General features: G+C 31.8%; 1 protein-coding gene across 9 annotated transcripts; it reads left to right on the top strand.

Annotated features, from left to right (window-relative positions):
* Window positions 1-2,660: 2,660 nt before the first annotated feature.
* LOC103835382 (transcription factor bHLH110) lies at window positions 2,661-13,889 on the top strand. Of its 9 annotated transcripts, XM_033277449.1 has the most exons (12): window positions 2,672-7,735; window positions 8,092-8,773; window positions 9,808-9,936; window positions 10,097-10,162; window positions 10,501-10,566; window positions 11,190-11,249; window positions 11,354-12,604; window positions 12,995-13,026; window positions 13,107-13,178; window positions 13,284-13,373; window positions 13,475-13,579; window positions 13,663-13,889. In XM_033277449.1, exons 1-7 carry the CDS (start codon window positions 7,590-7,592, stop codon window positions 11,525-11,527), a joined length of 1,323 nt encoding a protein of 440 aa, XP_033133340.1. In that variant the 5' UTR covers window positions 2,672-7,589; the 3' UTR covers window positions 11,528-12,604; window positions 12,995-13,026; window positions 13,107-13,178; window positions 13,284-13,373; window positions 13,475-13,579; window positions 13,663-13,889. The 9 variants fall into 9 exon arrangements, with proteins under 9 accessions (XP_033133341.1, XP_009109789.1, XP_033133340.1 ...); XM_009111541.3 differs by having other exon boundaries at window positions 2,669-7,735; window positions 8,092-8,177; window positions 8,277-8,773; window positions 13,284-13,874; XM_033277447.1 differs by having other exon boundaries at window positions 13,475-13,889.
* The last annotated feature ends 480 nt before the right edge of the window (window positions 13,890-14,369 follow it).

Genomic DNA, 14,369 nt, shown 5'->3' with positions numbered 1-14,369 from the left:
GATGAGATGTATGTTGAATACATAGCCAAGGTTCACTGCATCCAATGTTTATTAATTTCATTCCCTCATTTTTTTTGAGAAGACACTTATGTTAGTGATCCTTGCTTATGGATTTGATCATATGCCTTGGCGCCAGCCCATGTGACCATGTCTTTGGACCCAAACCAAAAACAACTTTTGAATGTACAAACACAAATGCTAAAAAGAATTACAAAATTATGATTCAAACCACAACAATCTCCTTACAATTAATGTTCTTAAAGATTGAGATAGTTAGATACCTAAATCACTAGCTTGACGTTAATGCGTGTGTGTGTCTCAATTATATATGTTTGTTTAGATACAGCGTGTCTGTATAGCGTTTGCATTAGATTGATATAGTGGACTCTGTCTGCCAAATGGTTATCGATTCTACTGATAATAATAAAATTGTTGATTTTCTCTGTACCTCATCAAATGTTTATAAATTTGCGAAAAATATTATTAATAATAACCAGGATTTTTTTCAATTAGTCTTCTTATATAAAAAAAACCAAGATTAATATTAGAGATATATTGGACTGTATTTTATATATCAAGATTATAAAGCTTGTGAAATCCGACGACCTTCATAACTAATAGGAAAGAGTTGAAAGATCAACTTAATCTTAAAATATCTTTAACATATTTACATTAAATATTTAGAAAAATTAGCATTATTTAGTGCCATATATATGCATCTTGATAGCACAATACAATAATACTAAGTGTTTTGTCCGCACATGCGGGCATAATCGTTTTACTAATGGTTATTGCAGGCAAAATCGTTTTACTAAAGGTTATTAATATACGTATTATAATTTAAACATTATAATAACTTAATTTTTATATTCTTTATCATCTTAGTTTTCTTCGATTTTTATTTCAGTCTACGTCTCCTTAACACATAGGAAGACTATAACACTATAAGACCATAAGAACATAATTACATATCAAATATTTCACATAATAAAGTAAAGTACAAATGTGAATTTTTGGTCTCTCTTAATCTACTTTGTATTTTTAACCAGAAACATGTATTAAATAACGAAAAACACTAAAACACACAAAATTCAAGTAAGAAAAAAATAAATAAAAAAGTAAATAAAAACTAAAGTTTAATGATAATTTAGAAGAAGACTTTTTTTAAAAACAAATTGAGATAATGAAAATATTTCATTGGTTTATTTCATTGTGAAAGTTAATCATATTTTTTTTTTTATCGTCAAAAGTTAATCATAATTACAATTAGAAATTTTGAAATATTTATATTATTTAAATAAATTAATTAATTAGAAAGTTTGAAATATTTATATTACCTAATTTACTGAATTGATGATTTAATCGAAAAACTAATAAGAATATGATAAATAAGAAAAAATTGCTAAAATCATGTAGAATGTCACAAATCAGCAAAATCACTTCGCAAATAATAGTATAGAGATATATCAATTTAGTTATACTTTACAATTAATCAACAATATTTCATTAATCTTCACTCAAATATCGCCACGGTCACCTCCAACCCTGTCTGCCCCTCCGAGCAGCCACCACACCATCGCCCGTCGACGGTGTCATTTACTTTACAGGATACGTATTACTTTTCAAGTATCAAACAAAACAAACAAAAAGTCGTTTATTATTACCTTTCATTGACTGGATAAGCATGTATAACATGTATATTGTCGACTTAACTTTTTTTAACCACATAAATAATCAATTATGTAGATAAGCAGACATACTGATTGACCACGTGTAGAAAGTATCGGCCGTCTTCGTTATATAATATTAATACACCCATACGAAGCTTTATCAACTTTTCAAGAGTTTTTTTACATCATAAACAAACAAATATCGGGAATAAGAATTTTCCCGCTGCTCTATGATTAAAGGTTGCATCAAGACGATGGTCGACTTAAAACCAAATCTCGGTTACTAACTAACATTAAAGAAGAGAGCATCTTCAAGATCACGAGTTCGAGTGCCAAAAAAATAGCGACTTTTAAATGCTTTCTTATCTAAAACATGATGAGCTAAAAGCTCATAGCTTCTTAATTCCCTAAAAAATCCTAACACATTGCATTGCCAATCAATAATCTTAAAAGTTTTTGTTTGTTGTACAAATAATTTTGTTCCTTTTAGTAATTTGAAAACGTACTTGAATTTTATTCATTTTAACGGAGCTGTTTATAAATCTTCTCAAAATTCATTATTTGTGGATTTGAAAGTTCATAAAGAGGTATATTAGTATACATAGTATGGGTGATTGGTAGTTGCTGTAGGTGCTGTCCACAGCCATATTTATTTCCACAGCACCAAATTCAGAGCAATCAAACTTTAATTTTTTTTTTGAAACCACAGCTCTTAAAATATCCTACAGCTGTACAAGTGCTCTGCAGAGCCAAATATCCAAAGCAATTTTTTAGTGCTTCAATAAAATTCTACAGCAATAAAATCTAAAACCACAGCAAAAAATCTACAGATTTTTTTCTACAGCAAAATATTTAAAGCTACAGCCATTACCAATCGGACCCACTAGTGTGTTTTAGCTCTAGATATACACAAAACAAGCATCTATAAACTCAAACTATATCAACATTCATAATAAAAAGACGAGAAACTATTTGATTATAGATTATTATAAGACGAGAAACTATTTGATTACAAGCCCCAAAAATCAATAAAAAGGAATAGTAGATGATGAACTACTGAATACCGTTATAGTCACATAGCATTCCATGTATAGCAGTGTGTTAGGATTTTTTATATAGTCACATAACACATGCGCGTGTCTGGTTGAGTTTCTCTATAGTATAAAGTGAAAATTATAATGAAACTGAAATAAAATAAATGATATTTTGTAGTTGTAAAGAAATTTTAAAAAAACATTAAAAAACATTAAAAACAAAATATGAGGAAGAGAAGGGATGGGGAAAGTATGTTGGACTGAGATGCCCTAAAATTGAGAAAGCATATATTCCCCTGCTCTAAAGCCTTTGTCCTCTTCTTAGACAACTTTAAGATAAATAAACATGCTTTAACATACTTTTTAAGAACCCTCCTTTTAAGGACTTTGTTCTCTGCTTTTTCTATTTGACCCCAAAAAAAAGAGAGGTTATCTTTTATTTTATTTTTTCCTTTCTAACATAATAATGCATATGATTAACCATCGACGACCATCTTTAATTTCCGTTGAAATCTATTTAATCATGAACCCTCGTCGTTTCTGCATAGCCTTGTATCGTGTATTTATATAGATAACTCTTATTCATGAAATCGTTATATTAGCATTAGTTGCTTTCCTTAAACAATATAGATACAAAATCCGCGTTTGTAAGTCCAGTTGAATGGATTTAATTTAGGGTTAAGTTTTTGGTTGAATAACTCGGATATGATTAGTCGGTATGAAAAAAATATTTGCTTCTATTGATGATTTTTGGAGAGTGCAATGTGATGTGAAAGTGTATAGAGAAGTAATAATATATTAGGGTTTTGGCAAGCATGAAGATGCCCCTAGTTCGCTGGTCTTTTTATGTGTTCTCTGCCATGTTACAATAATGATTTGATTATATCTACATATATTTATCATATATAGGCTCACCAGATCTTTAGTTCTGAAAATCATTTTACAAACCTTTAATCCGTATCAACTGAATGAAATTAACATTCATAACCAAGAAACTCTTAGTATATCTATCAAGTATCAAGAGATATATGTATATATATCAACATATTGATATGCAAGATAAGGGGAAATAAGTAGTTATATTGTAAAAAGTGTGATCGAGTTAATGGTATTATCACTATCAAACTGTCTGATCCATCTATGAAAAATTATCTTTACGAAGTGTTGACCAGTTTGTGACTAATTAAAACGATTAGTATTTCTGAAGTGATGTGTTTATGATGGTGATGATGGAGCCCTGATTGGTAACTGATGTAAAACAAATTTAGCTCCTACACCTAATACTTTTTATATTAATACATATATTTCTTAGAAAACTTTTCAAAAGGTAGACAATACAATAGATTAACACATGATAGCTTTTCAAGATCTACGGTCAAGTTGGATAATGGATCGAGGGAGCCCATCATTTCTTCATCTTCTGGAACATATTCGTGAAAGCTAGATTTATACTCGTCCTGGTGGATTGTATAATCTACATATGTATACACTTGTATATCATTTGTGTATATGTATACTTGAATATATAATATATATGAATATTAGCTAGAAATGTTAACGAGTGATCAGATGAATAAGATCAAAATATGCAATTTGTATACAAGAGGTTAGTAATAGCATATCTATCAATTCATCATCTATATACAGTTTCGGCAGAGTATGCGTAGTAGTCAATGAAAAAAAAAAAATACAAATCCGGTTTATATGATCTTCCTTTTAACATCAAACTGTTTGTTCAGAATATTCAGTATTCCTTATGTTGTGTTTGTGTTTGGAAATCATTAGAAAATGACGGCTGACAACAAAATAAATCTTCAATATGGAAGAGATAGTCGAGATTAGAATGAAGTTCTTAATTAATTAGAGCTTGTGACGATCGAGAGACTGCTACAGGTTTGTTCATTTAGCATTGTTTATATGTTCTATTGAGTTATCGCATTTAAGATTTGTATTCAAGTAGATAAGAGCCTTGATTCTTTTTATTTAATTTGGATGTATATCTTAGATTAGTACATATATCCCTTGTATTGAGTTAAATAAGATATTTAGTTTTATCTTCTTTGATTTAAATATGGTTTACCAGATCCTTTAGATGGAGGGATCAGTTGATCTTCCCTGGAATTGTGTAGTTCGTAGGCTCGGTGTTTACTTGATAATGGAGATTTGTAATATCAATTTAATTTGCAAAATCTCCATTATCAAGTAAATTTTAAAGTTGTGCTTGGTATGTTTACAACTACAAAATATGTTTAGACGGAAATTTCCACTAAACCTTAACATCCTGTCACTAGTAAATGATTCTGAAACAGCACATTTTGTTCAAATATTACTCGCAGGAAAATTATTCCACTGTGTTTCCGAAAAGAGATGATCAAATGAGTTTAAACATGCCTAGAGGTGGAACATGACCATACTATACATGCTTTAGTCCATAGCCTTAATATTTTTTTAAGGTCAACCCCAACTGAGTTGAGTATAAAGTTTAAATTTCTATAATTTGCAAACTATCTCAATTAGTATTCAGACTCAACCATAATAACTCCAAGGACCACCAAGATACAAATAGACATTACAATATATTTTTGTTACGCAAGCAGATATTGGAATTAGCCTAATTGCTTGTATATAATTAGAGGGGGAAAAAGAGATTTGCGAGCGTGCAAGTAGAGATAAAGAAACACAAAAAGTGAGAACAAAGTTTTTCCCATACTCTTTCTGATCTCATCACGTTCTCCAATGTCCCTTTCTTCTGATTCGAGTCTTGTTACTCTCTTTTTCATGTTTTACCTTATTTATCATGTTATTTATATGGCTGAACTGATACGAATTACTAACTGGTTAATCGATTAAATTAGTTGCTTTCCACACGATCAATGAGTCGATTAATAAAACATTTACGTAGATGCGATCGAACTGGTGACAGCTTTATCAACAGTAGTATAATCATTTTCTGAATTTATTGCACTTTTGAGTCACTGATAAGAAATGCTTTATAAACAATATATATTAGTTTGTTCTTGTTAGTATTTGGATCACAGATCTGACCCACATTTAAAACATAATAAAAGCAAAATAACAGAGACGCACAATTTTAATGGTTCACTCCTAACGTAAGAGTTAGGTTCACTTTCCGCTGAATTTCATTGCGGTTAATGACGGCTGATTGTAAGTTATTGATCTGTCACTGCTTTCAGCCCGTGGCATTCGTTCTGCATATTTTTGTAGGGTCTTTTTCGAGATCACCAAAATTTTGAATAATTTAGAACAATTGTATATTCCCTTCCGCTCATTTCATTTCCAGCTTGACATTCCCATTTGAGCATAAAGAAGTGATGAAACAATGATTTTGAGCCCTAAAATTTTTAAGATATATTTATGGATTTAACATTTCTGTATATGTTGTAACTTCAACATGCTTTTGGAGGAGTTGACGTCATCATGACAGTGAGTGATGACTGATTACATGTTTGTAGTCCTTTGTAAATTAATTTGATTTTTTTTTTCTTCTAATTTGAGCTTCTTGGTGGTGGTTCCTGCTACTAGAATAATTCCACTTGAAAAAGGTAAAAAAAAAGCCGTCGAAATCATCATTTCCATCTCTAATAGCTAACTGCGTCCACTTCAAAAGCACAAAATGAGTTCCGTTGTTGGCTTTCTAAGTTTCAACCGCATACACAAGCTTTATTATACTTTGCAAGTACGTGAATTCATTTCAGTGAAAGCAAAGAGATACAAGAGATCAAATCTAAGGCTTTCAATTTTCGTAAAAATGAATGAAATTTTTTCTTTCTTTTTGTGGTAAGTTTTTTTTTTTGACATGTATGACTGTCCGACCGACGTTCTTAGAATTTTCAAATTACTAGTACATCCCCCCGTGCGTACATTCCACAGCCATTCTTACATCCAAGTAGCTTGGATTTACTGAGGTTGGAATGACGAATAACAATTGATTTTTTGGATATGTGTATATGTTCAAACACATGTGAATGGCCAATGTTCAGTTAAAACGTAACTTCTATAATCAGGAGTGGGTTTGGGCTCAGTATACTTTCTACATGATAGCCATTTCATAACTACACTAGACATCCCAAAATTAATTAATAAAAAGCAATATGTATACAGTATACATATAAAGGGAGTGAGAGATAAAGAAAGCAACGTTGTATTGTGGGGGTGACTGGGTGGGAGTAGACAGAGATGGATGGATGTCATCATTTCTCGTCTGAGACAACTGTTGCAAAGCCTTGGGATCGAAGGCAAGAGCTTGGGACACTAATCATGGCTTTCAGGAATTTTAATCATCTCCTTCTAATTGTAGAGAGAGAGAGAGGGCATAATAAAAGCTACACAAGATAATACAAAATTATATACAAAGTAGTGACATATATATGCAAATAGTGAAAATAGAAAAGTAGGGCATATACTCTAGAGAGAGAGAGAGAGAGAGAGAGAGAGAGAGAGAGAGAGAGAGAGAGAGAGAGAGAGAGAGACCATGAGAGAGAAGAATATTATACTTAAATATTTAATATAGTTTTTTTTGTTCTTGTATTATTAAATGATTTTCCCCTCCTTTCTTTTGAAGGTTTATTGCTTTTCATAATATAGGTACTTGAAATAGTAGAGAAAGAGAGGGAGAGAGAGATGTGTCAAGCTTCAAAAAAGCTAAGGTAATGTTATGTGATGTGCTGGAATAGGGAGCTTTGAGAGATATTCAACAACAATTCTAATTAATTACTTCATCTTATTATAAATCTCTTGGGATTTTCAAGAGAAACTCTTCTGAGATCATCCTTCCTTTTCCATCTAATTTCTTTACACACGAAGAAGATATACACATAGATACAGAGAGCAACTTTAATAAATATATATATCATCTTTCATACATATGGACTCTGCTAATCTCCATCAGCTTCAAGATCAATTACAGCTTGTGGGGTCGTCTTCTTCTTCTTCATCCTTAGATAATAACTCCCACCCTTCTTGCTATGAAGCTTCCTCTGTCCATCAATGGAGCCCAGGAGGTATTTCTCTGTAAGTTTCCCATTTACACACTATCTGTCCTCTCTAGTATCATATGTACATATACACACATACATGACCATATATATATATATATTTATTTAGCACGTGTTTGCTATAAGTTTCTGCAGCTATTTGAGTGTTTTGAATATTCTTGGTATCAACATGTCAAGAATTTGGAATCTTTCTTCTTCCTTTTTTTTCTTCTTTTTCTGATTTTTGAAAGATAAGTTAGTGAGAAGACAACAAGATAGAATTTAAGTGGCTGATAAAATACAAATATTATATTTAACTTCTTATATATATATGATATTCTGAAGTTTGCATTGACTCACACAAAAAAAAAACACTCTGTGATTTTGTGACAGAAATTGTGTGAGCTTGAGTCATAACTTCAACAATGAGATGTTAAACACAAGAGATGAGAACAACAACAACAGCAGCACAAGTGAATGTATGAGTCTCTCTAACATCCACAATCACTCCTTGATCCAACAACAAGATTTTCCTTTACAATGGACACATAATGAATCTTCCTATCATCACCATGAAGGGCTTCACAAGATCAAAGAAGAGCTTTCCTCAGCAACTACCTCAGACCATCAACAAGGCATGCCCAGGTTCACAGACATGTTAAATAGTCCGGTGATCACAAACTACTTGAAGATCAATGAACACAAGGACTACACTGAAAAGCTCCTTCTCAATACTATATCTTCTGGCTTCCCCATCAATGGAGATTATTCCAACAGCCTTCCCTCTTCGTCTTCTTCATCCTCGCCTTCGTCTCAATCTCACAGAGGCAGTTTCAGCCAGATTTACCCGAGCGTAAACATATCAAGCTTGAGCGAGTCTCAGAGGATAAGCAACACCCCAAGACCATTTGATATGAACATGCAAGTTTTGGATGGAAGATTGTTTGAAGGGAATGTCTTTGTTCCTCCTTTAAATTCTCAAGAGATTAGAGGAAATTTTACTCCTTTTGGCCTCCCCTTTCATCATCATCTGCAGCAAACACTTCACCACCCTTCTTCCTCCCCTAGTCATCAAGTAAGTTTATTTTAAGTCATTACTTTCTATATTTCTTTTGTTGAAAAAGTATCTCTATTTCTTATATCTTTTTTCTATTTTTTATATATAAAAATTATAATTTGATCAAAAAAAATATATAAAAATTATAAATGATGCTTTGAAGGATTGGTCTGACGGTGGATTTTGTGAAGTTAGTGCATCTGAGAGCATTAAGTTTTAGGGCTATATCACTATTATATATGTATGTGTTACAAAAAAAATGTACTACTATGTATATATTTTATCTTGGGTTCACCCTCATTTCTGAATTTTAAAAGTAGTAAAGTATTATATATAGGATCATACTACGGCATGGTAACCTTTCAGCTTTATTCTCATAATTTTATGTCAGTCACAAAAAGAGTCTAAAAGCTTAGTTTTCTGTATATGTATTCATTTTTCTTGACGAATCAACGGAAAATATTGCATTATTATTCGCAGAACTTTTTTGAACACTTGGACTCATAAAATAAGTTTTTAAAATCTTATGATAAAATTGGTGGAATAATTACGGAAAGAACACATTGAAAGAAACTGATATACTGTTATCAAGAGTTAGAGTAGATTAATCAGATTAGAGAAAGTGTGAGACCTTTTAAACATATTGGAGCTTTGTAACAAAGTTTTGAAAAAAAGAAGATATATATATATATAAATATATATATATATATATATATATACGTATAAACTTTTAATCTTCTTTTTATTCGCCTTTTTCTTTGATGCTGTGGTTCTTGGTTGGAGGGCCAAGGCTTGAGCTATTAAACCTTTTAACATAATTCGTAAGCAGCTCTCTTTAAGCTGAAACATCAACCTTTGTTCTCTCTTTTCTTTTCTCTTTATTCCTTACTTTGTTTTATTGTCTTTTTATGAATCTTTTTCGTTAAATTGTTTCTCTCATTGTCGGAGCTATTATTGTTCTTTATATCGTATAATAATTACAAACAATAATATATATATATATGTAATTTATGTGTGCAATAATACTAATTGGAATTTTATTTGTGCCGAAGATGGAAATATACAGTAATGAACCTCAAGCAAGTGAAGGGAAGAGACATAACTTGATGGCGCCAAAGGCAGGAGAAACTGCTTCCAAGAAACCGCGTGTGGAATCACGCTCTTCTTGCCCACCCTTCAAGGTTACTACTTTTGTTTCTTCATCAACTTAAAACAAAATAGTTAGCTAAAGCCTAATTAAAAATTTATGAATGATTATAGCATTTTAAATCTATATAACTAAAGCAAAAGTGAGTTTAATTGTTCATTGTATTGATTATATGTTGGGAAATTGAAAAACAGGTGAGGAAAGAGAAGTTAGGAGACAGAATAGCAGCTCTGCAGCAGTTGGTTTCACCATTTGGGAAGGTAATTAGCAACGATTAATTTAATTGCTTATATTATTACTCTTGCCGTAATAGTTATAATCATCTATAGCACTAAGATTTGACAATTAAAGAGGATAGATCCATTAAGTTTTCAAGTACCAGTTTTTCCGGTTCATAACCTTTATAGATCAACAAAGTGTAATTCATGATAGCATACTAATTATATAATGTTGAATTTTATTACAATAGAAAAAAGTATTTATAACCATTTATTTAGATAGTATTGACTTTAAAGAACTTTCCGAAGTAGATAAGGTATTTTCATACTCATGTTTAGATGATAAATTAGCTGAGCTGATTAAAAATGCTAAAGTGCAGACAGATACAGCGTCTGTACTAATGGAGGCAATTGGATACATCAAATTCCTACAGAGCCAGATCGAGGTAATTTACTTCAACGCATCATACACATCCATACCTGTACATGCACGATCTTACTCAACACATAGAACATAGATATTCAAATAAATTGTAAAAGAAATGGAGTTGAAGTCATATTTACATGACACCTTCGGAGTAAAGCAAAATATATTTTAATTCCATGTTACTTCCAGACATTCTTCTTGATCCTAGCTCCCTTTGCCAATTATTTTCAACTTTTTATATTAGTTAGTATATAATCTACATACAGAAATCCAACACGTCCTAAAATTATCGAACTTTAAAAGACTATGGAGTATGGGCTAATCAATTATATCCGAAAACTAATATATACTTGTTCTCAAAAAAATTAATAAACTAATATAATTAGTTCCATAGGCTTTTAGCTTGCCTTTAAAGCAAAGAGATTAGCTAGATTTGATATTTATCTTATCATATCTCTTTGGCGCACTACTCGTAAGTACCTTTGATCCCATTTATTTTAAATCTAATTAAGAATAATTAGATATATGTTTATATAAGCTGATGCTCGTGCTCATCATTTAATAACATTACAAATACATGCATGTAGAAAAATACTAAATTTGTCATAACTCAAATGACAAGCTTACGTGTTTAATGGGCAGACTCTAAGCGTTCCCTACATGAGAGCATCTAGGAACCGACCAGGAAAAACCTCCCAACTGGTATATATGCTTAGAGAACATATAACACATTACTGCAGCTTACATAAAAAATCACTCGGATGTTATTATTTTGTCCACAAAATTACTTATTTTTAATTAATTAGGGCTCAATACCACAAGAAGGGGGTGAGGAAGAGACGAGGGATCTAAGAAGCCGTGGGCTATGTCTCGTGCCATTATCATGCATGACTTATGTTACTGGAGATGGTGGAGATGGAGGAGGAGGTGTTGGCAGTGGCTTTTGGCCAACGCCACCTGGTTTTGGTGGTGGAACTTAGCCGTGGACTTAACAAACTGTAGGACGACTATGGTGTTATCATTATCGGATTTGGAGGTAGAAAATATTGAAGGTGGGGAAATAGTTCTTTTATCTCTTTTGATTGTGGTTTATTTGCAAGTTTCGGTTTTGACAGTGGAGCAAAGTTGGTCGTCCTGATTAAAAAGGGGAAGTAAAACCAGGACAGACCAGTTTTGATCCATTTATGATTAGTAATGAGACATGACGATATATTTCTACTTGGGAATAAAAAATCGAACAGCTTTGGCTTATTTTGTTCACCTCTTTTTATGTCAATATCATTGATCAACATTGTATACCAAATAAGTATATGTTACAAGCCCTAAGAAAATTTTCGTCTTACAGAAAGAAAAAAAAAACAAGCGTGGTTAATTATTTGGATCTTCTCCAAATGAGGACAATGTCGGATTAAATGAAAAAAAAAATATGGCTCAAACTAATTGTATACCCGTTCGATAGACAAGTTACACGCAAAACAATTATCTTCAGAACTCGTGCTCGTTATCCAAAACGCCACCTTAGTTGGACCGATCGTGTATGTAGTTATCACGTAAAACTGAAAACAACATATCTACTCTATACTAAAAGGAACAAATAGAGTGTTTTAAGCCTGTCCACGTCGGATGGGAAATTCTAGCCAATCAGATTGCAGGTTTGATCCACATCATTACGAATTGATATGGTTTGGGCTTTTGTTGTTTATTTTTTAAATTGTAGAGTAAAAAATGGGCCTAAACCCTAAGTCCCACCGTTTGTCAGAGACCACGAACAGACTGCCCACAACACGAAAAGTTCGAACATGAAACGATTGTAATTAAGATTCTCCATTAATTTCTATACCAACCCCTTCCTCTACGTTACATTTAATTTTTTCTTTTTCTACCTAAAAAAACTTCAGAGATATATACACTATAAATAATGAGGATGCTGTGATCAAATCTCTTCCATTCAATTAACCTGCAACAATGTTGACCTCTTATCTCCTCTCCTGCTGTCAGATTTGAAGTCCGGTTGTTCTCCGCAGGCAGACGGTGGTCATGCTCTTGATTAATGAAAAGTTTGTCCTCCTTATCTTACCTTTTGTTTTTTTAATCAGTGGGTTTGACGTTACGAGAACCAAACCGCTTCAAATTTTCAGATTCATCAATAGCTATTTGCTTCACCTAATCGACATTACATACGGAGCTCTTTAGGTTTTGTTGATATGAATAATTGATGGTACTGACAAATACAGAAAACAGATATTATTAATACTGATACTATTCACCTTTTAAGTAGGTATTTGTTAAGAATTTGTTTTTGATTCATCATTATTCGCTAATTAAAATGAAAATATATATCAACAACTACTTATTTGAAGATGGGATACTAATCGGACTTAGGCTTCTTCTCCATGATGAAGTTAAAAAAAAAACTAATATGATCTTTATGCATGTTTTATTTGCAGGTGTCTCCACGATTAATTGGGCCATTTGTAAGGTTTGTCTAAAAATCATTTATTGGAATTGTATGTTCTATCACATGATATAGCTTTTTCTGATGATTAAGCTTTGTTGCAGGCTATTGATCTGTTGGAAATGCTAAAGAGAGAAGAGGAAATGCTTTCTGCAATCAAGGAAAAACAGTTGAAGGTATTGCTTTCTTTACATCGCAAATGCCTTTTTGTTAAGCATACAAACTAAAAAAAATGTTACTTAAAATCCCATGATTTGATTTGGGAGGCTAATTTTTTTCAGGGGCTCTTGATGATCGCACATAGAAAGCTGAATCTGGCGCACATATTTTTCGAATGTTCAACATGGATGACCAATGTTTTTCTTCAAGATGTAATCAAAGAAATCAATAAAGACAATTTAAAGATTTGCCTCTTGACATGTATTTCACTGATGTTTGTCTTTTCGAGCTGTTATGGTTACCCAAAATGCAGGATGGATGTTTGAGTATGGAGAATATGTTGCGATGATGTAAAAGGGAAATGCTGGTGTCAAGAGACATGAATGAGAAATAGCCTAAACATCAACATGAGAAATGTGTAGGCACATACACAATACCCACATCAGCGTCTTTGGAACATTTACCGTTGTGGCTGCTAATGTTTGTAATCTTGAACTACAGAGAAGGCTGCAAGTGAAACAGGATTCAGTGATTCATAGGTGCAAGAAGGCAGTTGAATCTTTAGAAGGTTTAAGTTTAAAATGTAAAAGAAAAACCAATGTCTCATCATCATTAGTTGTGAGGACTATTTCAAATGTCTCTGTTTTATTTGTAACAACAGTTACAAGTTTGGTAAGTTTTGTTTAATCTTCATTCTTCAAATCTTTGACCTTTTTGGGTTTTTGAGAGAAAACCAGCTACCATTAGAGCACAGTTGTTATACAACTTATGTGACCTATAATACATATTTTTTTTCTCTAATACATATTTTTTTGTCAAGGCTCTAATACATATTTTCATATTTTACTTTATATAGTTACACAGCAACAACGAGTCTAATATAAAGTAAAAAACTAATGTTCTTCACGCAGAGGTCCATCTTTTTCATTTTGATCATGTTCCTTTTCTCAGTACAGATTTTTACTTTAATAAATTCGTCATTTATATATATATATGTTTTCTTATATTTTCTTCAAATATACTACTCAACTCTTTTTATTAGTGTATCCTCTACCAAACATAATCTTATTTTTAATATATGCTGAATTTGAAATTTAAGGTTTAAAATGTTTCTATACGCAAAATCCTAAATCTAACTCTTAATGTTTTATATTTCTACTATAAAATTAAAATAGTTAATAAATAATAGTTTTAGTGTAAACTAATCC

This window comes from Brassica rapa, chromosome A08 (genome assembly GCF_000309985.2).
Source record: "Brassica rapa cultivar Chiifu-401-42 chromosome A08, CAAS_Brap_v3.01, whole genome shotgun sequence".
Lineage (NCBI taxonomy): Eukaryota > Viridiplantae > Streptophyta > Magnoliopsida > Brassicales > Brassicaceae > Brassica > Brassica rapa.
This window is presented reverse-complemented; position numbering and strand designations above follow the sequence as displayed.

What these genes read in the sequence shown, in the direction of transcription:
- LOC103835382 (XM_033277449.1), top strand. Translation starts at nt 7,590, where the DNA reads ATGGACTCTGCTAATCTCCATCAGCTTCAAGATCAATTACAGCTTGTG. An exon ending in CTTCTTGCCCACCCTTCAAG is followed by an intron (nt 9,937 to 10,096) that starts GTTACTACTTTT and finishes ATTGAAAAACAG; the next exon opens with GTGAGGAAAGAGAAGTTAGG. An exon ending in CAGGAAAAACCTCCCAACTG is followed by an intron (nt 11,250 to 11,353) that starts GTATATATGCTT and finishes TTAATTAATTAG; the next exon opens with GGCTCAATACCACAAGAAGG.